We start from the raw sequence: 26,254 nt of genomic DNA, 5'->3' as shown, positions 1-26,254 counted from the left end.
CCCGGTGCTGCAGAGAGGCTCCAAGCCGGACGTCCGCTGGTAATATTTATTACCAGCGGGCGCCCGGCTCCTTCTCTGCAGCGACGCGGTGGAGCCGGAGGCTGGAGTTCTCTCCCAAACTCCAGCTTCCGGCTCTCCCCACGGGCACTATGGGGGAGACGTCATGACATCTCCCCCATAGTTCCAAGGAGCAGCCGGCGGACCGGATGCGACGCTGGATGCAGGAGCGGGGTTCAAGGTAAGTATTTTTTTTTTTAATAAGCTGCACTACAGGGGCATTATTATGGGGGCAGGGGCATTACCACAGGGGCATTACTATGGGGGCATAGACAATAAGGGGCATTACTAATGGGGCATGAGCACTACAGGGGCATTACTATTGGGGCATGGGCACTACAGGGGCATTACCACAGGGGCATTACTGTGGGGGCATGAGCACTACAGGGGCATTACTGTAAGGGCACTACAGGGATATTACTATGGGGCATGGGCAATACAGGGGCATTACTATGAGAGCATGGGCACTACAGGGGCATTACTATGAAAGCATGGGCACTACAGGGGCATTAATATGGGAGCATGGGCACTACAGGGGCATTACTGTATGGTGGGCACTACAGGGGCATTACTATGGGGGTATTAACATATGGGCATTACTATGGGGGCATTACAATATGGGCACTACTGCAGGGGGAATTACATGGGGGGCGCCAAATTACTGTCTTGCCCTGGTGACAAAAATCCTAGTTTCGGCCCTGATCTAGTTGATTTTGCCAATGTTTCAGGTGTTATTTTTGACAATATTCCAATATTTGTATAGTGTGGTATTTTTGTTTTTTAAATTTTTATTATTTTTTTTTTAATATGTTTTATGTGTATATATATGTGTGTATGTATATATATATATATTCTCTATGTTTATTGTTTTGGTATACAAATTAATATTATATTTTTTATAAGCAATGGATCTGGGATGCAGTTTGTAGATCTAGGTTTTATATTGCAGATACTGTTATTTGATTATGTATTTATGTGTATATGTGTGTATGTATGTGTGTGTGTATATGTATATATATATATATATATATATATATATATATATGTTATTATTTTTTTTATTTTTTTATTATATATAATTTTTTATTATTTATTTTGTTTGGTTATTTGTTAATGTATTTCTATAAACCAATAAAAATTTACTCAATTTAAAAAAAAAAAATAAATCAGTTTTTGATTTTTTTTTTTTTTAAATCTAATTTTATGCAACCCTGGCTGTGGGGCTGGTCTTTTCTTTGTAACAATATTTTTTTATTGAGACAAGGATTCAAATACAAACATATACTCACGGTACAGATGACCTGAATTGTGAGTCCCACCCAACTCTGCTGGAATTTCCCTACATGAATGGAAGTCAAACGCGAGTAGCTACTGTGTCTCAGGGCTCTCTGGTCATTGCTCTAGGTCCACTACAGCAGCCGCCATTGCTATCACTGGCACTTACACCTATCCCATGCTAAGTGCAGAAGAGAGGTATCCGCTCGGCATACTCATGATTCAGAATATGGTGTAACTCTGGCTACCTACACGCCATGCCCAGACAGATCATTTACATGCGTAGGCCCAGTAACGTCCATCTGACATCAACGGAGAGAAATTAAATAATGAAATGACTTAGATGCATATGTTCGCAGTGGCAACTCATAACCAGGCCCTTTTTTTGTTTAATAAACTTTATTTAAAACATTTTTACATAACAACAGTTTTTCACCTACGTAAATGTGAGTGAATTCGCTGATGCCTAAAAAGGATTGATTTCTGAGAAAAACATTTCCCGCATTCGGGACACGCCAACGTTTTTTCACTTGTGAGAGTTCTACGATTTGTGAGAACCGATTTCGGCGTTAACATTTTCTCGCTCTCCGAACACGGAATCGGCTTCTCACGTGCATGGGTACTTTGGTGTTTGACAAGGACTGATCGGCGTGTAAAGCATCTGCCGCACTCGGAACATGAAAACGGCTTGTCTCCTCTGTGGATTTTCCTGTGCTCCACCAGATTTGATTCCTGTGCGAAACATTTTCCACATTCAGAACACGAAAATGGCTTCTCACCCGTGTGAATTTTCTCATGTCGGGCAAGATTTGATTGGTGTGTAAAACATTTCCCGCACTCGGAACACGGAAATGGCTTCTCGCCGGTGTGAGTTCTCTGATGTCGAACAAGATTTGACTTCTGCGTAAACCACTTGCCACACTCCGAACACGGAAACGGCTTCTCGCCCGTGTGGATTCGCTGGTGTTTTGAACGATCTGACTTCTTCGCAAAAGATTTTCCGCACTCAGGACATGAAAACGGTTTTTCCCGTGCGTAAATCTTCTGATAATTAAAAAGAACTGATTTAAGGTCAAAACATTTCCCGAGGTTAGAATACGGAGATGGCGTCTGGCCTGTGTGGATTCTCTGATGTTTAACAAGATCAGCTTTCTGGGTAAAACGTTTCCCGCAGTCAGAACATGAAAAGGGCCTCTCGCCCGTGTGAACTCGCTGATGTTTAACCAGAAGCGATTTGCGCGTGAAACATTTCCCGCACTCCGAGCACAGAAATGGCTTCTCGCCCGTGTGGTTTCTCTGATGTACCAACAGCGTTGATTTGTATGAAAAACGCTTCCCACATTCAGCACACGGAAATGGTTTCTCACCTAGGAGGATATTCTGGTGCATAATAAGTTTAGGATTCTGAGTAAAACAGTTATCCAGTCCGTTATTTACATTATGTGCAACAATAGCGGAGTCATTAGGAAAACACCCCAAATGATTAGGATATATATCTGCGCTGGGAAATACTGGGCGTATATTTGGGACAATGGTGGTTTCTTCTGGAGGATTGTCACAATCTGGAGATAAAATTAGATGTTTCCTGGAGGTATTTTTGCTCCCATGTCCATCTGTTAGGAATAAAATAAGGAATAGATTAAAGTAACTTTATCCCCCATTTTCAATCCTTACTATAAGCTATAGATACAGTACACACAGTGCTGGAAGTAGGCTGGTGTGTGCCAAGGAGGGTGTTGCATGATATGTCGACAATCCGAATGTTGACATGGTCACAATGCCAGTCTTGTGCATTTAGGCTAAAATAATGAAATGCTATACTGACATTTGACTGTCGACACAGAATGCAGAGACAATGAACATGTCAACATTATGACCGTGCCGACATTTCTGTATGTCGGCATGTTACCTGCTGGCATTCAAAACACGTGGACCTTCTGGTGTCTACATTCTGACCGGATGCCGTCACGGGAAGCATAGGGATGTTTTCTATTATAGGAGAGGATATAAGCAGCAGAGTCGACGTGGTCAGTAGTGGGGGGAAGGGGGGGGAGTGGCGGAGCTCTGAAGGCGCAGCCGCGGGACTGGCTATATTATCGGTCACCCGCCTGACCTCCCTGCGCCGAGTACTTATATATCTTCCTGTAGGTGGCAGCGCACTTCTTCCATAAATGCTGCAGAAGATCCATCAGGACCGCTGTGACCAGTGAATGAGGATGGGGGTGCAAAACGCAAAAGCTGCTGGTTAGGAAAAAGCGGATCCAGACCTATAGGTCATGATGGGGTAGCGGAGGCTGAGAAAAAACGTAGAGAACCTCCAACAGCAAAAGGTCCCAAAAAAATCCAGATCTGAAGGGGGGAAACCAGGGAGGACTAATCACCAAAACTAGCCACAGTCATGTAGTGGTGACGATTATACAGCCCTAATGCAAGATATATCTTATCTCACTTAGCATACTGATAAGAGCCCAGGAGATTGGGGGGCAAGAATAAAATACTGTTGTAATGGCTAAACAAGGAGAAACTGTAATATGTTTCTGTAGTTAGTGATTATTACTCACCTGTGCTGATACCTGTAGGGATTTCCTCCTCCTTACACTGCTGATCACCCATCACATACGTCTCTTCTTCTCCCTCTATATCTTCTGCCTTCATATCAGTCACATACGTCTCTTCTTCTCCCTCTATATCTTCTGCCTTCATATCAGTCACATACGTCTCTTCTTCCTCTTTTATATCTTTTACTTTGAAATCAGTCAGGTCTCCACCCTAAACAATCCACAAGAAAACACCAATAAAACATTGTACTAGTGTCTTATGAATCTAGAACAAACAGCGCATTAGACCCAGGTTCTCTGCAGATAAAAAAGTGTAAATTAACTTTGGCATCTAGCAAGACCCTGACTTCCACCTACCTGATCCCCCTGTGGGACACTGTGGTTCTCCTCTGTATCATCCTGGGAATAAAGAGGACGGGGACATCTCTCTGGGGTATTCCTGTTACTGGCCCCATCTGTAGGAGACACACAGTGACTGACTGCACTGTATATATGTGATTATCAGATGATGTGTATATAGGTGGCCCCATAGCTGCTCTCCCCATTACAATACATGACAGTCTCCTCTTACCCAGTGATGTGAGGGGCCGGTGATTCTCAATCATCACGTCCTTGTACAGACCCCTGTGTCCTTCTATATACTCCCACTCCTCCATGGAGAAATACACAGTGACGTCCTCACACCTTACAGGAACCTGACACACACAATGATACAGTCATCACCCAGACACATCCCCTGGTGTTACTGTATAATGTCCCATTCCCAGCAGTCACCTCTCCAGTCATCACCCAGACACATCCCCTGGTGTTACTGTATAATGTCCCATTCCCAGCAGTCACCTCTCCAGTCATCACCCAGACACATCCCCTGGTGTTACTGTATAATGTCCCATTCCCAGAAGTCACCTCTCCAGTCATCACCCAGACACATCCCCTGGTGTTACTGTATAATGTCCCATTCCCAGAAGTCACCTCTCCAGTCATCACCCAGACACATCCCCTGGTGTTACTGTACAATGTCCCATTCCCAGCTGTCACCTCTCCAGTCATCACCCAGACACATCCCCTGGTGTTACTGTATAATGTCCCATTCCCAGAAGTCACCTCTCCAGTCATCACCCAGACACATCCCCTGGTGTTACTGTATAATGTCCCATTCCCAGAAGTCACCTCTCCAGTCATCACCCAGACACATCCCCTGGTGTTACTGTATAATGTCCCATTCCCAGCAGTCACCTCTCCAGTCATCACCCAGACACATCCCCTGGGGTTACTGTATAATGTCCCATTCCCAGCAGTCACCTCTCCAGTCATCACCCAGACACATCCCCTGGGGTTACTGTATAATGTCCCATTCCCAGCAGTCACCTCTCCAGTCATCACCCAGACACATCCCCTGGTGTTACTGTATAATGTCCCATTCCCAGCAGTCACCTCTCCAGTCATCACCCAGACACATCCCCTGGTGTTACTGTATAATGTCCCATTCCCAGCAGTCACCTCTCCAGTCATCACCCAGACACATGCCCTGGTGTTACTGTATAATGTCCCATTCCCAGCAGTCACCTCTCCAGTCATCACCCAGACACAATCCCTGGTGTTACTGTATAATGTCCCATTCCCAACAGTCACCTCCCCAGTCATCACCCAGACACATCCCCTGGTGTTACTGTACAATTCTCCAGTCATCACCCAGACACATCCCCTGGTGTTACTGTATAATGTCCCATTCCCAGCAGTCACCTCTCCAGTCATCACCCAGACACAGCCCCTGGTGTTACTGTATAATGTCCCATTCCCAGCAGTCACCTCTCCAGTCATCACCCAGACACATCCCCTGGTGTTACTGTATAATGTCCCATTCCCAGCAGTCACCGCTCCAGTCATCACCCAGACACATCTCCTGGTGTTACTGTATAATGTCCCATTCCCAGCAGTCACCGCTCCAGTCATCACCCAGACACATCCCCTGGTGCTACTGTATAATGTCCCATTCCCAGCAGTCACCTCTCCAGTCATCACCCAGACACATCCCCTGGTGCTACTGTATAATGTCCCATTCCCAACAGTCACCTCCCCAGTCATCACCCAGACACAATCCCTGGTGTTACTGTATAATGTCCCATTCCCAACAGTCACCTCCCCAGTCATCACCCAGACACATCCCCTGGTGTTACTGTATAATGTCCCATTCCCAGCAGTCACCTCTCCAGTCATCACCCAGACACATCCCCTGGTGTTACTGTATAATGTCCCATTCCCAGCAGTCACCTCTCCAGTCATCACCCAGACACATCCCCTGGTGTTACTGTACAATGTCCCATTCCCAGCTGTCACCTCTCCAGTCATCACCCAGACACATCCCCTGGTGTTACTGTACAATGTCCCATTCCCAGCTGTCACCTCTCCAGTCATCACCCAGACACATCCCCTGGGGTTACTGTACAATGTCCCATTCCCAGCAGTCACCTCTCCAGTCATCACCCAGACACATCCCCTGGGGTTACTGTACAATGTCCCATTCCCAGCAGTCACCTCTCCAGTCATCACCCAGACACATCCCCTGGGGTTACTGTACAATGTCCCATTCCCAGCAGTCACCTCTCCAGTCATCACCCAGACACATCCCCTGGGGTTACTGTACAATGTCCCATTCCCAGCAGTCACCTCTCCAGTCATCACCCAGACACATCCCCTGGGGTTACTGTACAATGTCCCATTCCCAGCAGTCACCGCTCCAGTCATCACCCAGACACATCCCCTGGTGTTACTGTACAATGTCCCATTCCCAGCAGTCACCGCTCCAGTCATCACCCAGACACATCCCCTGGTGTTACTGTACAATGTCCCATTCCCAGCAGTCACCTCTCCAGTCATCACCCAGACACATCCCCTGGTGTTACTGTACAATGTCCCATTCCCAGCAGTCACCGCTCCAGTCATCACCCAGACACATCCCCTGGTGTTACTGTACAATGTCCCATTCCCAGCAGTCACCGCTCCAGTCATCCCCCAGACACATCCCCTGGTGTTACTGTACAATGTCCCATTCCCAGCAGTCACCGCTCCAGTCATCCCCCAGACACATCCCCTGGTGTTACTGTACAATGTCCCATTCCCAGCAGTCACCTCTCCAGTCATCCCCCAGACACATCCCCTGGTGTTACTGTACAATGTCCCATTCCCAGCAGTCACCTCTCCAGTCAGCACCCAGACACATCCCCTGGTGTTACTGTACAATGTCCCATTCCCAGCAGTCACCTCTCCAGTCAGCACCCAGACACATCCCCTGGTGTTACTGTACAATGTCCCATTCCCAGCAGTCACCTCTCCAGTCATCACCCAGACACATCCCCTGGTGTTACTGTATAATGTCCCATTCCCAGCAGTCACCTCTCCAGTGAGCAGCTGAATGATCTTGTTGGTGAGTTCCAGGATCTTCTGGTCATTGTGTCTCTCATGTATCAGTGAGTGAGGTGGAGGCACCGTGATGGAGCTCTGGGTCCTGCTTAGTCCTCCTGACACATGGGGACGGCTGCTGAGTGTCTCAGATTCATTAGTTATCTTCTTCTCTGCTATATAATCCTGCGTATTGAGAATAGATTGTATTAACAAAGATACAAGTAATGCTGTTGTGATATACATTATGTTATGCTCTTCCTCAGTCAGTAACCTACTCAATTCTTTCCCTGAACCCTCTGGCACCTTCTCTTTATTTTATCCCATCCCATGAACGAAGATGATCTATCTACACTCTTCTCATCTTCCTACTCTACTACCTCTTCTCTATATGCTACAACCTCAAGCTCTGTCTCCTGTGCTCATCCCAATCTTAATCAAAATCTGTAATCTCTCTCCCTAATGATCTTTCTTCATTATTCAAGCAGTAATTGCTCCTATTCTGAAAAAAAAAACCAATATGTAGCACTTAGCCTTTTGTATCACATGCCTATTTCTCTATGACACTCCCAGACTCCCTCACCTCCCCAGTCAGCTCCCTGTGTTAGTAATAGAGATAATAGTGATGTCACTGTGACACTCCCAGACTCCCTCACCTCCCCAGTCAGGTCCCTGTGTTAGTAATAGAGATAATAGTGATGTCACTGTGACACTCCCAGACTCCCTCACCTCCCCAGTCAGGTCCCTGTATTAGTAATAGATATAATAGTGATGTCACTGTGACACACCCAGACTCCCTCACCTCCCCAGTCAGGTCCCTGTGTTAGTAATAGAGATAAAAGTTATGTCACTGTGACACTCCCAGACTCCCTCACCTCCCCAGTCAGGTCCCTGTGTTAGTAATAGAGATAAGAGCGATGTCACTGTGACACTCCCAGACTCCCTCACCTCCCCAGTCAGGTCCCTGTGTTAGTAATAGAGATAAGAGCGATGTCACTGTGACACTCCCAGACTCCCTCACCTCCCCAGTCAGGTCCCTGTATTAGTAATAGATATAATAGTGATGTCACTGTGACACACCCAGACTCCCTCACCTCCCCAGTCAGGTCCCTGTGTTAGTAATAGAGATAAAAGTGATGTCACTGTGACACTCCCAGACTCCCTCACCTCCCCAGTCAGCAGGTAGAAGATTTCCAGGGTGAGATGTAGTATCCTCTCGGTCAGTGGACTCTTGACCTTTTCCATCTTTAGTTAGCCAGACGGGTGGCCAAAACAGGAATATCCTTGCAGCTTAATCTAAATATGACAGAAAAGATCATGAATGTACAACTAGATATAATAAACCAGGAAATAAGACTATGAGTTGGGACTAGCAAATTACACTTCAAAACATTTATCTAAAGGTGTGTGCGTCTCTTACTAGGAGTCTCCTGAAAGTTCCCGTACAGCCATTGTATGACACAAACGTAATATACCAATTCAATAAGGTCCTAATTAAGTGGCTATTACTTTCTGAGGCCATTCTGCATATTAATCACATATTATATGCTGTGGGTATGCCGCCATCTTTGGAGAGGCTTTCCACAGTGCCTGAGGGACCGTAAAAGAGCAGAGAACCTCGACATTTAACAACGGAACACGTTTCCTCAGCCACGCTAAATGAGACCTCCTGCTGTGTGTATCTGAAATAACAGTTGACTCCAATGTATGTGGGTTGGATTCGGGTAATAGCAATCAATGCACCAGAGTTTTGCACTTAAAAATATGATAATATGCAAATATTCACTTGCCAAAGAGGTCACCAACTCGTGTAACATGGTGCCTCAGCACCGCACTCTTCCCCCGAGAAATCTTATGCCACGTACACACTAGACGATATGTCGTCCGATCCGGCGGATCGGACAACATATCGGGTACACTGGCCAGTGTCTACCTGCTATGTCGCTGGCGATGCGTGCAATGTTATTGCATGCAGTTCAGACGGTGATATTGTCAGCGAGGACCACGTTGCCGAATGCAGCATGGCCCCCGCCGTCGCGCCCGCCATCGGCAAGTGTGTACGCACTTGCCAATGCCGGCACCCCGCCGCTGCCGATGTCGTACACACTAGACATCGGCCAGTGTATACCCGGCCTTAGTAACACGCTTCCGTTTGCCTCCAGCTTCCTGCTTTCTTGTCATGTTATTAGCTTATTAATTGTGGCTATATTACTGTCAATGAGAAATGTTATATACAAGCATGTTTGCACTGCACCTGGCAATTTCTCTTATGCGACTGTCCTGTTTCATTTTATTTTTACACTAAAAACTTTCTGTTTTGTGATATATATGTATTCATACGTATAAAAAGAAACGTGAGGGAGAATGGAAGCGGGATGGTACAGGATGGTCCGTGTGCTGTGTTGTCAGACGCTGGTGGATCCTACCATCTATGTCGAGATAGATGGCGACCAATGGCCAAAGGCTGGAGACTCTACGACAAGGATGAGGTCGCAAATTGATGCTGTTTTCTTCAAACGACACTTTGGGGTCACTTTGATCTCTTTATCAGCTGCAATACCATCAGAAGGTCTTTTCATTGGAGTGACCTCCACATCCCTCCCACTCATAACCTTCTGTGACCCCGGTCTCCAAGGCTTCTCCAGCTCCGTTCCCCACCTATGGACTGTCCTTCATCTGACAATCCTACAAACCGTTCCCTGAATACCCACCTCTTCAACCTTCATGACCACCCCCGCGGTCTCCTCCACCCACCATGTCCGCTTGGCCATAACCACCCAGCTGTCCAGATTTCTACAGGACAGTCTCAATCTGCGGACATCGCAAGCGGCGGAGTTTCACTCAAAAGTGTAGGGGTTTTTTTTGGGGGTGGGGCGTGGGTCTACTTTTGGACAGGATATATTTTGGCCTCGATACGTTGGGTGGTAAGACTGTACCATCTGCTGCCACGCTCCCTTATTAAGCCCCCTCCCCCGTAGAGTGTAAGCTCTCGATGGCAGGGTCCTCTCCGCCTTACGCCCAGCACCTCTCTCCGTCTCCCCGGTACGCCTGCGTCACCAGACCTCCTCCGCGCTGTGCAGCCAATCAGGAGGGGGCACAGTGCGGTGCCTTTTGCACCATCCGCTCTGCGGCTGGGCGGTTTTGGAGCAAAGGAAGGGCATGAGGGCACCAGAAGGGGCAGGTATATTTGGGGGGCGGGCGATATTCCTATATTACTCCTGCAATGAGGGGGCAACTTGTGGCCCCCAGCTTCATCGATGATTAGGACAATATGAGCCCCCTCCCCGCAGGTGATGTGGAAGAACAACAAGTCCCAGAATGCCATGACAAGAAGAGCTGGAGGGACACAGGGCCCTGTGGTGACTACGGGCGGGTGTCAGTGTGGGGTGATGTGAGGTGCAGTGTGTGTGAGTCTATAGGAGGAGGGGAGCACGTACCCACTGAGCCACCCGTGACGTCACCGCCGCACTCACCTGCGGCGCCCTAATCCCCGGTGACCGGGGACGTATCGGCTTCGGCGGGGAGATGACTACCGGCAACGGGTTATCACCGAGCACCGACCGTCCGGTCCCCGCATCAGGCAGAGACGCCGGGTAGTACGGCTGTGTGTTGTAGAGAGCGCCCCCTGCCGGCGGCGGCCGCTGCTGCACGGGTGGCGGTAGTGGCTCTATGTCACTCGTCACAGGTCACACACAGATATCATTGTGCATGTTATAATACTACCCCAGCTCCCCCTGTACAACACCCCTGTCTCCAATACCCCTGCTCCCCCTGTACAACACCCCTGTCTCCAATACCCCTGCTCCCCCTGTACAACACCCCTGTCTCCAATACCCCTGCTCCCCCTGTACAACACCCCTGTCTCCAATACCCCTGCTCCCCCTGTACAACACCCCTGTCTCCAATACCCCTGCTCCCCCTGTACAACACCCCTGTCTCCAATACCCCTGCTCCCCCTGTACAACACCCCTGTCTCCAATACCCCTGCTCCCCCTGTACAACACCCCTGTCTCCAATACCCCTGCTCCCCCTGTACAACACCCCTGTCTCCAATACCCCTGCTCCCCCTGTACAACACCCCTGTCTCCAATACCCCTGCTCCCCCTGTACAACACCCCTGTCTCCAATACCCCTGCTCCCCCTGTACAACACCCCTGTCTCCAATACCCCTGCTCCCCCTGTACAACACCCCTGTCTCCAATACCCCTGCTCCCCCTGTACAACACCCGTCTCCAATACCCCTGCTCCCCCTGTACAACACCCCTGTCTCCAATACCCCTGCTCCCCCTGTACAACACCCGTCTCCAATACCCCTGCTCCCCCTGTACAACACCCCTATCTCCAATACCCCTGCTCCCCCTGTACAACACCCCTGTCTCCAATACCCCTGCTCCCCCTGTACAACACCCCTGTCTCCAATACCCCTGCTCCCCCTGTACAACACCCCTGTCTCCAATACCCCTGCTCCCCCTGTACAACACCCCTGTCTCCAATACCCCTGCTCCCCCTGTACAACACCCCTGTCTCCAATACCCCTGCTCCCCCTGTACAACACCCCTGTCTCCAATACCCCTGCTCCCCCTGTACAACACCCCTGTCTCCAATACCCCTGCTCCCCCTGTACAACACCCCTGTCTCCAATACCCCTGCTCCCCCTGTACAACACCCCTGTCTCCAATACCCCTGCTCCCCCTGTACAACACCCCTGTCTCCAATACCCCTGCTCCCCCTGTACAACACCCCTGTCTCCAATACCCCTGCTCCCCCTGTACAACACCCCTGTCTCCAATACCCCTGCTCCCCCTGTACAACACCCCTGTCTCCAATACCCCTGCTCCCCCTGTACAACACCCCTGTCTCCAATACCCCTGCTCCCCCTGTACAACACCCGTCTCCAATACCCCTGCTCCCCCTGTACAACACCCGTCTCCAATACCCCTGCTCCCCCTGTACAACACCCCTGTCTCCAATACCCCTGCTCCCCCTGTACAACACCCCTGTCTCCAATACCCCTGCTCCCCCTGTACAACACCCCTGTCTCCAATACCCCTGCTCCCCCTGTACAACACCCCTGTCTCCAATACCCCTGCTCCCCCTGTACAACACCCCTGTCTCCAATACCCCTGCTCCCCCTGTACAACACCCCTGTCTCCAATACCCCTGCTCCCCCTGTACAACACCCCTGTCTCCAATACCCCTGCTCCCCCTGTACAACACCCCTGTCTCCAATACCCCTGCTCCCCCTGTACAACACCCTGTCTCCAATACCCCTGCTCCCCCTGTACAACACCCCTGTCTCCAATACCCCTGCTCCCCCTGTACAACACCCCTGTCTCCAATACCCCTGCTCCCCCTGTACAACACCCCTGTCTCCAATACCCCTGCTCCCCCTGTACAACACCCCTGTCTCCAATACCCCTGCTCCCCCTGTACAACACCCCTGTCTCCAATACCCCTGCTCCCCCTGTACAACACCCCTGTCTCCAATACCCCTGCTCCCCCTGTACAACACCCCTGTCTCCAATACCCCTGCTCCCCCTGTACAACACCCCTGTCTCCAATACCCCTGCTCCCCCTGTACAACACCCCTGTCTCCAATACCCCTGCTCCCCCTGTACAACACCCCTGTCTCCAATACCCCTGCTCCCCCTGTACAACACCCCTGTCTCCAATACCCCTGCTCCCCCTGTACAACACCGCTGTCTCCAATACCCCTGCTCCCCCTGTACAACACCCCTGTCTCCAATACCCCTGCTCCCCCTGTACAACACCCCTGTCTCCAATACCCCTGCTCCCCCTGTACAACACCCGTCTCCAATACCCCTGCTCCCCCTGTACAACACCCCTGTCTCCAATACCCCTGCTCCCCCTGTACAACACCCCTGTCTCCAATACCCCTGCTCCCCCTGTACAACACCCCTGTCTCCAATACCCCTGCTCCCCCTGTACAACACCCCTGTCTCCAATACCCCTGCTCCCCCTGTACAACACCCCTGTCTCCAATACCCCTGCTCCCCCTGTACAACACCCCTGTCTCCAATACCCCTGCTCCCCCTGTACAACACCCCTGTCTCCAATACCCCTGCTCCCCCTGTACAACACCCCTGTCTCCAATACCCCTGCTCCCCCTGTACAACACCCCTGTCTCCAATACCCCTGCTCCCCCTGTACAACACCCCTGTCTCCAATACCCCTGCTCCCCCTGTACAACACCCCTGTCTCCAATACCCCTGCTCCCCCTGTACAACACCCCTGTCTCCAATACCCCTGCTCCCCCTGTACAACACCCCTGTCTCCAATACCCCTGCTCCCCCTGTACAACACCCCTGTCTCCAATACCCCTGCTCCCCCTGTACAACACCCCTGTCTCCAATACCCCTGCTCCCCCTGTACAACACCCCTGTCTCCAATACCCCTGCTCCCCCTGTACAACACCCCTGTCTCCAATACCCCTGCTCCCCCTGTACAACACCCGTCTCCAATACCTCTGCTCCCCCTGTACAACACCCGTCTCCAATACCCCTGCTCCCCCTGTACAACACCCGTCTCCAATACCCCTGCTCCCCCTGTACAACACCCGTCTCCAATACCCCTGCTCCCCCTGTACAACACCCGTCTCCAATACCCCTGCTCCCCCTGTACAACACCCCTGTCTCCAATACCCCTGTTGCCCGTGTACAACACCCCTGTCTCCAATACCCCTGCTCCCCCTGTACAACACCCCTGTCTCCAATACCCCTGTTGCCCGTGTACAACACCCCTGTCTCCAATACCCCTGCTCCCCCTGTACAACACCCCTGTCTCCAATACCCCTGCTCCCCGTGTACAACACCCCTGTCTCCAATACCCCTGCTCCCCCTGTACAACACCCCTGTCTCCAATACCCCTGCTCCCCCTGTACAACACCCCTGTCTCCAATACCCCTGCTCCCCGTGTACAACACCCCTGTCTCCAATACCCCTGCTCCCCCTGTACAACACCCCTGTCTCCAATACCCCTGCTCCCCCTGTACAACACCCCTGTCTCCAATACCCCTGCTCCCCGTGTACAATACCCCTGTCTCCAATACCCCTGCTCCCCGTGTACAATACCCCTGTCTCCAATACCCCTGCTCCCCGTGTACAATACCAGACCCTCCAACATGACCCGTTCCATTAGGTACAAAATGCTCTGCTCCTGGACTTCTTTCTTAATTGATGAGTGCAGCCACCTATGTTGAAACACCTGTCTCATCAATTAACTAGCTCAACACAGGTGATGCCAATCATACATTAGGTGGTAAGTCCAGCTGCAGAGTATTTTGTACCTGATGGAAGGGGTCATGTTGGTGGGTAGGCAATACCCCTGTCTCCGTACAACAACCCTGTCTCCAATACCCCTGCTCCCCGTGTACAACACCCTTGTCTCCAATATCCCTGCTCCCCGTGTACAACACCCCTGTCTCCAATACCCCTGCTCCCCGTGTACAACACCCCTGTCTCCAATACCCCTGCTCCCCGTGAACAACACGCCTGTCTCCAATACCCCTGCTCCCCGTGTACAACACCCCTGTCTCCAATACCCCTGCTCCCCGTGTACAACACCCCTGTCTCCAATACCCCTGCTCCCCGTGTACAACACCCGTCTCCATTACCCCTGCTCCCCGCGTACAACACCCCTGTCTCCAATAGCCCTGCTCCCCGCGTACAACACCCGTCTCCAATAGCCCTGCTCCCCGTGTACAACACCCCTATCTCCAATACCCCTGCTCCCCCTGTACAACACCCCTGTCTCCAATACCCCTGCTCCCCCTGTACAACACACGTCTCCAATACCCCTGCTCCCCCTGTACAACACCCCTGTCTCCAATACCCCTGCTCCCCCTGTACAACACCCGTCTCCAATACCCCTGCTCCCCCTGTACAACACCCCTGTCTCCAATATCCCTGCTCCCCCTGTACAACACCCCTGTCTCCAATACCCCTGCTCCCCCTGTACAACACCCCTGTCTCCAATACCCCTGCTCCCCCTGTACAACACCCCTGTCTCCAATACCCCTGCTCCCCCTGTACAACACCCGTCTCCAATACCCCTGCTCCCCCTGTACAACACCCCTGTCTCCAATACCCCTGCTCCCCCTGTACAACACCCGTCTCCAATACCCCTGCTCCCCCTGTACAACACCCCTGTCTCCAATACCCCTGCTCCCCCTGTACAACACCCGTCTCCAATACCCCTGCTCCCCCTGTACAACACCCCAGTCTCCAATACCCCTGCTGCCCGTGTACAATACCCCTGTCTCCAATACCCCTGCTCCCCCTGTACAACACCCCTGTCTCCAATACCCCTGCTCCCCCTGTACAACACCCGTCTCCAATACCCCTGCTCCCCCTGTACAACACCCCTGTCTCCAATACCCCTGCTCCCCCTGTACAACACCCGTCTCCAATACCCCTGCTCCCCCTGTACAACACCCCTGTCTCCAATACCCCTGCTCCCCCTGTACAACACCCCTGTCTCCAATACCCCTGCTCCCCCTGTACAACACCCCTGTCTCCAATACCCCTGCTCCCCCTGTACAACACCCGTCTCCAATACCCCTGCTCCCCCTGTACAACACCCCTGTCTCCAATACCCCTGCTGCCCGTGTACAACACCCCTGTCTCCAATACCCCTGCTCCCCCTGTACAACACCCCTGTCTCCAATACCCCTGCTCCCCCTGTACAACACCCCTGTCTCCAATACCCCTGCTCCCCCTGTACAACACCCCTGCTCCCCCTGTACAACACCCGTCTCCAATACCCCTGCTCCCCCTGTACAACACCCCTGTCTCCAATACCCCTGCTGCCCGTGTACAATACCCCTGTCTCCAATACCCCTGCTCCCCCTGTACAACACCCCTGTCTCCAATACCCCTGCTCCCCCTGTACAACACCCCTGTCTCCAATACCCCTGCTCCCCCTGTACAACACCCCTGTCTCCAATACCCCTGCTCCCCCTGTACAACACCCGTCTCCAATACCCCTGCTCCCCCTGTACAACACCCCTGTCTCCAATACCCCTGCTCCCCCTGTACAACACCCGTCTCCAATACCCCTGCTCCCCCTGTACAACACCCCTGTCTCCAATACCCCTGCTCCCCCTGTACAACACCCCTGTCTCCAATACCCCTGCTCCCCCTGTACAACACCCCTGTCTCCAATACCCCTGCTCCCCCTGTACAACACCCGTCTCCAATACCCCTGCTCCCCCTGTACAACACCCCTGTCTCCAATACCCCTGCTGCCCGTGTACAACACCCCTGTCTCCAATACCCCTGCTCCCCCTGTACAACACCCCTGTCTCCAATACCCCTGCTCCCCCTGTACAACACCCCTGTCTCCAATACCCCTGCTCCCCGTGTACAACACCCCTGTCTCCAATACCCCTGCTCCCCGTGTACAACACCCCTGTCTCCAATACCCCTGCTCCCCCTGTACAATACCCCTGTCTCCAATACCCCTGCTCCCCCTGTACAACACCCGTCTCCAATACCCCTGCTCCCCCTGTACAACACCCCTGTCTCCAATACCCCTGCTGCCCGTGTACAATACCCCTGTCTCCAATACCCCTGCTCCCCCTGTACAACACCCCTGTCTCCAATACCCCTGCTCCCCCTGTACAACACCCCTGTCTCCAATACCCCTGCTCCCCGTGTACAACACCCCTGTCTCCAATACCCCTGCTCCCCCTGTACAACACCCCTGTCTCCAATACCCCTGCTCCCCCTGTACAACACCCCTGTCTCCAATACCCCTGCTCCCCGTGTACAACACCCCTGTCTCCAATACCCCTGCTCCCCCTGTACAACACCCCTGTCTCCAATACCCCTGCTCCCCCTGTACAACACCCCTGTCTCCAATACCCCTGCTCCCCGTGTACAACACCCCTGTCTCCAATACCCCTACTCCCCCTGTACAACACCCCTGTCTCCAATACCCCTGCTCCCCCTGTACAACACCCCTGTCTCCAATACCCCTGCTCCCCGTGTACAATACCCCTGTCTCCAATACCCCTGCTCCCCGTGTACAATACCCCTGTCTCCAATACCCCTGCTCCCCGTGTACAATACCAGACCCTCCAACATGACCCGTTCCATTAGGTACAAAATGCTCTGCTCCTGGACTTCTTTCTTAATTGATGAGTGCAGCCACCTATGTTGAAACACCTGTCTCATCAATTAACTAGCTCAACACAGGTGATGCCAATCATACATTAGGTGGTAAGTCCAGGTGCAGAGTATTTTGTACCTGATGGAAGGGGTCATGTTGGTGGGTAGGCAATACCCCTGTCTCCGTACAACAACCCTGTCTCCAATACCCCTGCTCCCCGTGTACAACACCCTTGTCTCCAATATCCCTGCTCCCCGTGTACAACACCCCTGTCTCCAATACCCCTGCTCCCCGTGTACAACACCCCTGTCTCCAATACCCCTGCTCCCCGTGAACAACACGCCTGTCTCCAATACCCCTGCTCCCCGTGTACAACACCCCTGTCTCCAATACCCCTGCTCCCCGTGTACAACACCCGTCTCCATTACCCCTGCTCCCCGTGTAGAACACCCGTCTCCAATAGCCCTGCTCCCCGCGTACAACACCCCTGTCTCCAATAGCCCTGCTCCCCGCGTACAACACCCGCCTCCAATAGCCCTGCTCCCCGTGTACAACACCCCTGTCTCCAATACCCCTGCTCCCCGTGTACAATACCAGACCCTCCAACATGACCCGTTCCATTAGGTACAAAATGCTCTGCTCCTGGACTTCTTTCTTAATTGATGAGTGCAGCCACCTATGTTGAAACACCTGTCTCATCAATTAACTAGCTCAACACAGGTGATGCCAATCATACATTAGGTGGTAAGTCCAGGTGCAGAGTATTTTGTACCTGATGGAAGGGGTCATGTTGGTGGGTAGGCAATACCCCTGTCTCCGTACAACAACCCTGTCTCCAATACCCCTGCTCCCCGTGTACAACACCCTTGTCTCCAATATCCCTGCTCCCCATGTACAACACCCGTCTCCAATACCCCTGCTCCCCGTGTACAACACCCCTGTCTCCAATACCCCTGCTCCCCGTGAACAACACGCCTGTCTCCAATACCCCTGCTCCCCGTGTACAACACCCCTGTCTCCAATACCCCTGCTCCCCGTGTACAACACCCCTGTCTCCAATACCCCTGCTCCCCCTGTACAACACCCCTGTCACCAATACCCCTGCTCCCCCTGTACAACACCCCTGTCTCCAATACCCCTGCTCCCCCTGTACAACACCCCTGTCTCCAATACCCCTGCTCCCCCTGTACAACACCCCTGTCTCCAATACCCCTGCTCCCCCTGTACAACACCCCTGTCTCCAATACCCCTGCTCCCCGTGTACAACACCCCTGTCTCCAATACCCCTGCTCCCCCTGTACAACACCCCTGTCTCCAATACCCCTGCTCCCCCTGTACAACACCCCTGTCTCCAATACCCCTGCTCCCCCTGTACAACACCCTTGTCTCCAATACCCCTGCTCCCCGTGAACAACACCCCTGTCTCCAATACCCCTGCTCCCCGTGTACAACACCCCTGTCTCCAATAGCCCTGCTCCCCGTGTACAACACCCTTGTCTCCAATACCCCTGCTCCCCGTGAACAACACCCGTCTCCAATACCCCTGCTCCCCGTGTACAACACCCCTGTCTCCAATATCCCTGCTCCCCGTGTACAACACCCGTCTCCAATACCCCTGCTCCCCGTGTACAACACCCGTCTCCAATATCCCTTCTCCCCGTGTACAACACCATTGTCTCCAATACCCCTGCTCCCCGTGTACAACACCCCTGTTTCCAATAGCCCTTCTCCCCGTGTACAACACCCCTGTCTCCAATACCCCTGCTCCCCGTGAACAACACGCCTGTCTCCAATACCCCTGCTCCCCGTGTACAACACCCCTGTCTCCAATACCCCTGCTCCCCGTGTACAACACCCGTCTCCATTACCCCTGCTCCCCGCGTAGAACACCCGTCTCCAATAGCCCTGCTCCCCGCGTACAATACCCGTCTCCAATAGCCCTGCTCCCCGCGTACAACACCCCTGTCTCCAATAGCCCTGCTCCCCGCGTACAACACCCCTGTCTCCAATAGCCCTGCTCCCCGTGTACAACACCCCTGTCTCCAATACCCCTGCTCCCCCTGTACAACACCCCTGTCTCCAATACCCCTGCTCCCCCTGTACAACACCCCTGTCTCCAATACCCCTGCTCCCCGTGTACAACACCCCTGTCTCCAATACCCCTGCTCCCCCTGTACAACACCCCTGTCTCCAATACCCCTGCTCCCCCTGTACAACACCCCTGTCTCCAATACCCCTGCTCCCCGTGTACAACACCCCTGTCTCCAATACCCCTGCTCCCCCTGTACAACACCCCTGTCTCCAACACCCCTGTCTCCAATACCCCTGCTCCCCGTGTACAATACCCCTGTCTCCAATACCCCTGCTCCCCGTGTACAATACCCCTGTCTCCAATACCCCTGCTCCCCGTGTACAATACCAGACCCTTCAACATGACCCGTTCCATTAGGTACAAAATGCTCTGCTCCTGGACTTCTTTCTTAATTGATGAGTGCAGCCACCTATGTTGAAACACCTGTCTCATCAATTAACTAGCTCAACACCGGTGATGCCAATCATACATTAGGTGGTAAGTCCAGGGGCAGAGTATTTTGTACCTGATGGAAGGGGTCATGTTGGTGGGTAGGCAATACCCCTGTCTCCGTACAACAACCCTGTCTCCAATACCCCTGCTCCCCGTGTACAACACCCTTGTCTCCAATATCCCTGCTCCCCGTGTACAACACCCCTGTCTCCAATACCCCTGTCTCCAATACCCCTGCTCCCCGTGTACAACACCCCTGTCTCCAATAGCCCTGCTCCCCGTGTACAACACCCTTGTCTCCAATACCCCTGCTCCCCGTGAACAACACCCCTGTCTCCAATACCCCTGCTCCCCGTGTACAACACCCCTGTCTCCAATAGCCCTGCTCCCCGTGTACAACACCCTTGTCTCCAATACCCCTGCTCCCCGTGAACAACACCCGTCTCCAATACCCCTGCTCCCCGTGTACAACACCCCTGTCTCCAATACCCCTGCTCCCCGTGTACAACACCCGTCTCCAATACCCCTGCTCCCCGTGTACAACACCCGTCTCCAATATCCCTGCTCCCCGTGTACAGCACCCTTGTCTCCAATACCCCTGCTCCCCGTGTACAACACCCCTGTTTCCAATAGCCCTTCTCCCCGTGTACAACACCCCTGTCTCCAATACCCCTGCTCCCCGTGAACAACACGCCTGTCTCCAATACCCCTGCTCCCCGTGTACAACACCCCTGTCTCCAATACCCCTGCTCCCCCTGTACAACACCGTCTCCAATACCCCTGCTCCCCCTGTACAACACCCCTGTCTCCAATACCCCTGCTCCCCCTGTACAACACCGTCTCCAATACCCCTGCTCCCCCTGTACAACACCCCAGTCTCCAATACCCCTGCTGCCCGTGTACAATACCCCTGTCTCCAATACCCCTGCTCCCCCTGTACAACACCCCTGTCTCCAATACCCCTGCTCCCCCTGTACAACACCCGTCTCCAATACCCCTGCTCCCCCTGTACAACACCCCTGTCTCCAATACCCCTGCTCCCCCTGTACAACACCCCTGTCTCCAATACCCCTGCTCCCCCTGTACAACACCCCTGTCTCCAATACCCCTGCTCCCCCTGTACAACACCCCTGTCTCCAATACCCCTGCTCCCCCTGTACAACACCCCTGTCTCCAATACCCCTGCTCCCCCTGTACAACACCCCTGTCTCCAATACCCCTGCTCCCCCTGTACAACACCCCTGTCTCCAATACCCCTGCTCCCCCTGTACAACACCCCTGTCTCCAATACCCCTGCTCCCCCTGTACAACATCCCTGTCTCCAATACCCCTGCTCCCCCTGTACAACACCCCTGTCTCCAATACCCCTGCTCCCCCTGTACAACACCCCTGTCTCCAATACCCCTGCTCCCCCTGTACAACACCCCTGTCTCCAATACCCCTGCTCCCCCTGTACAACACCCCTGTCTCCAATACCCCTGCTCCCCCTGTACAACACCCCTGTCTCCAATACCCCTGCTCCGCCTGTACAACACCCCTGTCTCCAATACCCCTGCTCCCCCTGTACAACACCCCTGTCTCCAATACCCCTGCTCCCCCTGTACAACACCCCTGTCTCCAATACCCCTGCTCCCCCTGTACAACACCCCTGTCTCCAATACCCCTGCTCCCCCTGTACAACACCCCTGTCTCCAATACCCCTGCTCCCCCTGTACAACACCCCTGTCTCCAATACCCCTGCTCCCCCTGTACAACACCCCTGTCTCCAATACCCCTGCTCCCCCTGTACAACACCCCTGTCTCCAATACCCCTGCTCCCCCTGTACAACACCCCTGTCTCCAATACCCCTGCTCCCCCTGTACAACACCCCTGTCTCCAATACCCCTGCTCCCCCTGTACAACACCCCTGTCTCCAATACCCCTGCTCCCCCTGTACAACACCCCTGTCTCCAATACCCCTGCTCCCCCTGTACAACACCCCTGTCTCCAATACCCCTGCTCCCCCTGTACAACACCCCTGTCTCCAATACCCCTGCTCCCCCTGTACAACACCCCTGTCTCCAATACCCCTGCTCCCCCTGTACAACACCCCTGTCTCCAATACCCCTGTTCCCCCTGTACAACACCCGTCTCCAATACCCCTGCTCCCCCTGTACAACACCCCTGTCTCCAATACCCCTGCTCCCCCTGTACAACACCCCTGTCTCCAATACCCCTGCTCCCCCTGTACAACACCCCTGTCTCCAATACCCCTGCTCCCCCTGTACAACACCCCTGTCTCCAATACCCCTGCTCCCCCTGTACAACACCCGTCTCCAATACCCCTGCTCCCCCTGTACAACACCCCTATCTCCAATACCCCTGCTCCCCCTGTACAACACCCCTGTCTCCAATACCCCTGCTCCCCCTGTACAACACCCCTGTCTCCAATACCCCTGCTCCCCCTGTACAACACCCCTGTCTCCAATACCCCTGCTCCCCCTGTACAACACCCCTGTCTCCAATACCCCTGCTCCCCCTGTACAACACCCCTGTCTCCAATACCCCTGCTCCCCCTGTACAACACCCCTGTCTCCAATACCCCTGCTCCCCCTGTACAACACCCCTGTCTCCAATACCCCTGCTCCCCCTGTACAACACCCCTGTCTCCAATACCCCTGCTCCCCCTGTACAACACCCCTGTCTCCAATACCCCTGCTCCCCCTGTACAACACCCGTCTCCAATACCCCTGCTCCCCCTGTACAACACCCCTGTCTCCAATACCCCTGCTCCCCCTGTACAACACCCCTGTCTCCAATACCCCTGCTCCCCCTGTACAACACCCTGTCTCCAATACCCCTGCTCCCCCTGTACAACACCCCTGTCTCCAATACCCCTGCTCCCCCTGTACAACACCCCTGTCTCCAATACCCCTGCTCCCCCTGTACAACACCCCTGTCTCCAATACCCCTGCTCCCCCTGTACAACACCCCTGTCTCCAATACCCCTGCTCCCCCTGTACAACACCCCTGTCTCCAATACCCCTGCTCCCCCTGTACAACACCCCTGTCTCCAATACCCCTGCTCCCCCTGTACAACACCCCTGTCTCCAATACCCCTGCTCCCCCTGTACAACACCCCTGTCTCCAATACCCCTGCTCCCCCTGTACAACACCCCTGTCTCCAATACCCCTGCTCCCCCTGTACAACACCCCTGTCTCCAATACCCCTGCTCCCCCTGTACAACACCCCTGTCTCCAATACCCCTGCTCCCCCTGTACAACACCCCTGTCTCCAATACCCCTGCTCCCCCTGTACAACACCCCTGTCTCCAATACCCCTGCTCCCCCTGTACAACACCCCTGTCTCCAATACCCCTGCTCCCCCTGTACAACACCCCTGTCTCCAATACCCCTGCTCCCCCTGTACAACACCCCTGTCTCCAATACCCCTGCTCCCCCTGTACAACACCCCTGTCTCCAATACCCCTGCTCCCCCTGTACAACACCCCTGTCTCCAATACCCCTGCTCCCCCTGTACAACACACGTCTCCAATACCCCTGCTCCCCCTGTACAACACCCCTGTCTCCAATACCCCTGCTCCCCCTGTACAACACCCGTCTCCAATACCCCTGCTCCCCCTGTACAACACCCCTGTCTCCAATACCCCTGCTCCCCCTGTACAACACCCCTGTCTCCAATACCCCTGCTCCCCCTGTACAACACCCGTCTCCAATACCCCTGCTCCCCCTGTACAACACCCCTGTCTCCAATACCCCTGCTCCCCCTGTACAACACCCCTGTCTCCAATACCCCTGCTCCCCCTGTACAACACCCCTGTCTCCAATACCCCTGTTCCCCCTGTACAACACCCCTGTCTCCAATACCCCTGCTCCCCCTGTACAACACCCCTGTCTCCAATACCCCTGCTCCCCCTGTACAACACCCCTGTCTCCAATACCCCTGCTCCCCGTGTACAATACCCCTGTCTCCAATACCCCTGCTCCCCGTGTACAATACCCCTGTCTCCAATACCCCTGCTCCCCGTGTACAATACCAGACCCTCCAACATGACCCGTTCCATTAGGTACAAAATGCTCTGCTCCTGGACTTCTTTCTTAATTGATGAGTGCAGCCACCTATGTTGAAACACCTGTCTCATCAATTAACTAGCTCAACACAGGTGATGCCAATCATACATTAGGTGGTAAGTCCAGCTGCAGAGTATTTTGTACCTGATGGAAGGGGTCATGTTGGTGGGTAGGCAATACCCCTGTCTCCGTACAACAACCCTGTCTCCAATACCCCTGCTCCCCGTGTACAACACCCTTGTCTCCAATATCCCTGCTCCCCGTGTACAACACCCCTGTCTCCAATACCCCTGCTCCCCGTGTACAACACCCCTGTCTCCAATACCCCTGCTCCCCGTGAACAACACGCCTGTCTCCAATACCCCTGCTCCCCGTGTACAACACCCCTGTCTCCAATACCCCTGCTCCCCGTGTACAACACCCGTCTCCATTACCCCTGCTCCCCGTGTAGAACACCCGTCTCCAATAGCCCTGCTCCCCGCGTACAACACCCCTGTCTCCAATAGCCCTGCTCCCCGCGTACAACACCCGTCTCCAATAGCCCTGCTCCCCGTGTACAACACCCCTATCTCCAATACCCCTGCTCCCCCTGTACAACACCCCTGTCTCCAATACCCCTGCTCCCCCTGTACAACACACGTCTCCAATACCCCTGCTCCCCCTGTACAACACCCCTGTCTCCAATACCCCTGCTCCCCCTGTACAACACCCGTCTCCAATACCCCTGCTCCCCCTGTACAACACCCCTGTCTCCAATATCCCTGCTCCCCCTGTACAACACCCCTGTCTCCAATACCCCTGCTCCCCCTGTACAACACCCCTTTCTCCAATACCCCTGCTCCCCCTGTACAACACCCCTGTCTCCAATACCCCTGCTCCCCCTGTACAACACCCGTCTCCAATACCCCTGCTCCCCCTGTACAACACCCCTGTCTCCAATACCCCTGCTCCCCCTGTACAACACCCGTCTCCAATACCCCTGCTCCCCCTGTACAACACCCCTGTCTCCAATACCCCTGCTCCCCCTGTACAACACCCGTCTCCAATACCCCTGCTCCCCCTGTACAACACCCCAGTCTCCAATACCCCTGCTGCCCGTGTACAATACCCCTGTCTCCAATACCCCTGCTCCCCCTGTACAACACCCCTGTCTCCAATACCCCTGCTCCCCCTGTACAACACCCGTCTCCAATACCCCTGCTCCCCCTGTACAACACCCCTGTCTCCAATACCCCTGCTCCCCCTGTACAACACCCGTCTCCAATACCCCTGCTCCCCCTGTACAACACCCCTGTCTCCAATACCCCTGCTCCCCCTGTACAACACCCCTGTCTCCAATACCCCTGCTCCCCCTGTACAACACCCCTGTCTCCAATACCCCTGCTCCCCCTGTACAACACCCGTCTCCAATACCCCTGCTCCCCCTGTACAACACCCCTGTCTCCAATACCCCTGCTGCCCGTGTACAACACCCCTGTCTCCAATACCCCTGCTCCCCCTGTACAACACCCCTGTCTCCAATACCCTTGCTCCCCCTGTACAACACCCCTGTCTCCAATACCCCTGCTCCCCCTGTACAACACCCCTGCTCCCCCTGTACAACACCCGTCTCCAATACCCCTGCTCCCCCTGTACAACACCCCTGTCTCCAATACCCCTGCTGCCCGTGTACAATACCCCTGTCTCCAATACCCCTGCTCCCCCTGTACAACACCCCTGTCTCCAATACCCCTGCTCCCCCTGTACAACACCCCTGTCTCCAATACCCCTGCTCCCCCTGTACAACACCCCTGTCTCCAATACCCCTGCTCCCCCTGTACAACACCCGTCTCCAATACCCCTGCTCCCCCTGTACAACACCCCTGTCTCCAATACCCCTGCTCCCCCTGTACAACACCTGTCTCCAATACCCCTGCTCCCCCTGTACAACACCCCTGTCTCCAATACCCCTGCTCCCCCTGTACAACACCCCTGTCTCCAATACCCCTGCTCCCCCTGTACAACACCCCTGTCTCCAATACCCCTGCTCCCCCTGTACAACACCCGTCTCCAATACCCCTGCTCCCCCTGTACAACACCCCTGTCTCCAATACCCCTGCTGCCCGTGTACAATACCCCTGTCTCCAATACCCCTGCTCCCCCTGTACAACACCCCTGTCTCCAATACCCCTGCTCCCCCTGTACAACACCCCTGTCTCCAATACCCCTGCTCCCCGTGTACAACACCGCTGTCTCCAA

The 26,254-nt window shown here is 53.7% G+C and overlaps 2 protein-coding genes across 4 annotated transcripts in view; both read right to left on the bottom strand.

Moving 5' to 3' along the window:
- LOC148506435 (uncharacterized) overlaps positions 1 to 26,254 on the bottom strand; it is a 97,022-nt gene that overhangs the window by 40,438 nt on the left and 30,330 nt on the right. The window lies entirely within an intron of this gene.
- Positions 1,765 to 14,452, bottom strand: LOC148506436 (uncharacterized). 3 transcript variants are annotated; one of them, XM_088446758.1, is made up of 7 exons: positions 14,418 to 14,452; positions 8,457 to 8,585; positions 7,284 to 7,475; positions 4,462 to 4,585; positions 4,248 to 4,345; positions 3,894 to 4,101; positions 1,765 to 2,945 (listed from the first exon to the last, which is right to left on the bottom strand). In XM_088446758.1, the coding sequence occupies exons 2-7, from the start codon at positions 8,532 to 8,534 to the stop codon at positions 1,765 to 1,767; spliced, it is 1,881 nt and encodes a 626-aa protein (XP_088302884.1). In that variant the 5' UTR covers positions 8,535 to 8,585; positions 14,418 to 14,452. The 3 variants fall into 3 exon arrangements, with proteins under 3 accessions (XP_088302884.1, XP_088302883.1, XP_088302882.1); XM_088446757.1 differs by lacking the exon at positions 14,418 to 14,452 and adding an exon at positions 10,727 to 10,971; XM_088446756.1 differs by lacking the exon at positions 14,418 to 14,452 and adding an exon at positions 10,763 to 10,971.

Source organism: Taudactylus pleione, unplaced genomic scaffold (genome assembly GCF_031769625.1).
Source record: "Taudactylus pleione unplaced genomic scaffold, aTauple2 ptg000404l, whole genome shotgun sequence".
NCBI classification, from domain to species: domain Eukaryota; kingdom Metazoa; phylum Chordata; class Amphibia; order Anura; family Myobatrachidae; genus Taudactylus; species Taudactylus pleione.
This window is presented reverse-complemented; position numbering and strand designations above follow the sequence as displayed.

Bases quoted from the DNA above. Each gene is read 5' to 3' on its own strand.
- LOC148506436 (XM_088446758.1), bottom strand. From the start codon at position 8,534: ATGGAAAAGGTCAAGAGTCCACTGACCGAGAGGATACTACATCTCACC. The intron at 4,346-4,461 runs GTAAGAGGAGAC...TGTCTCCTACAG, and splicing joins CCGGCCCCTCACATCACTGG to ATGGGGCCAGTAACAGGAAT. The intron at 2,946-3,893 runs GTGAGTAATAAT...TATTCCTAACAG, and splicing joins CCCTACAGGTATCAGCACAG to ATGGACATGGGAGCAAAAAT.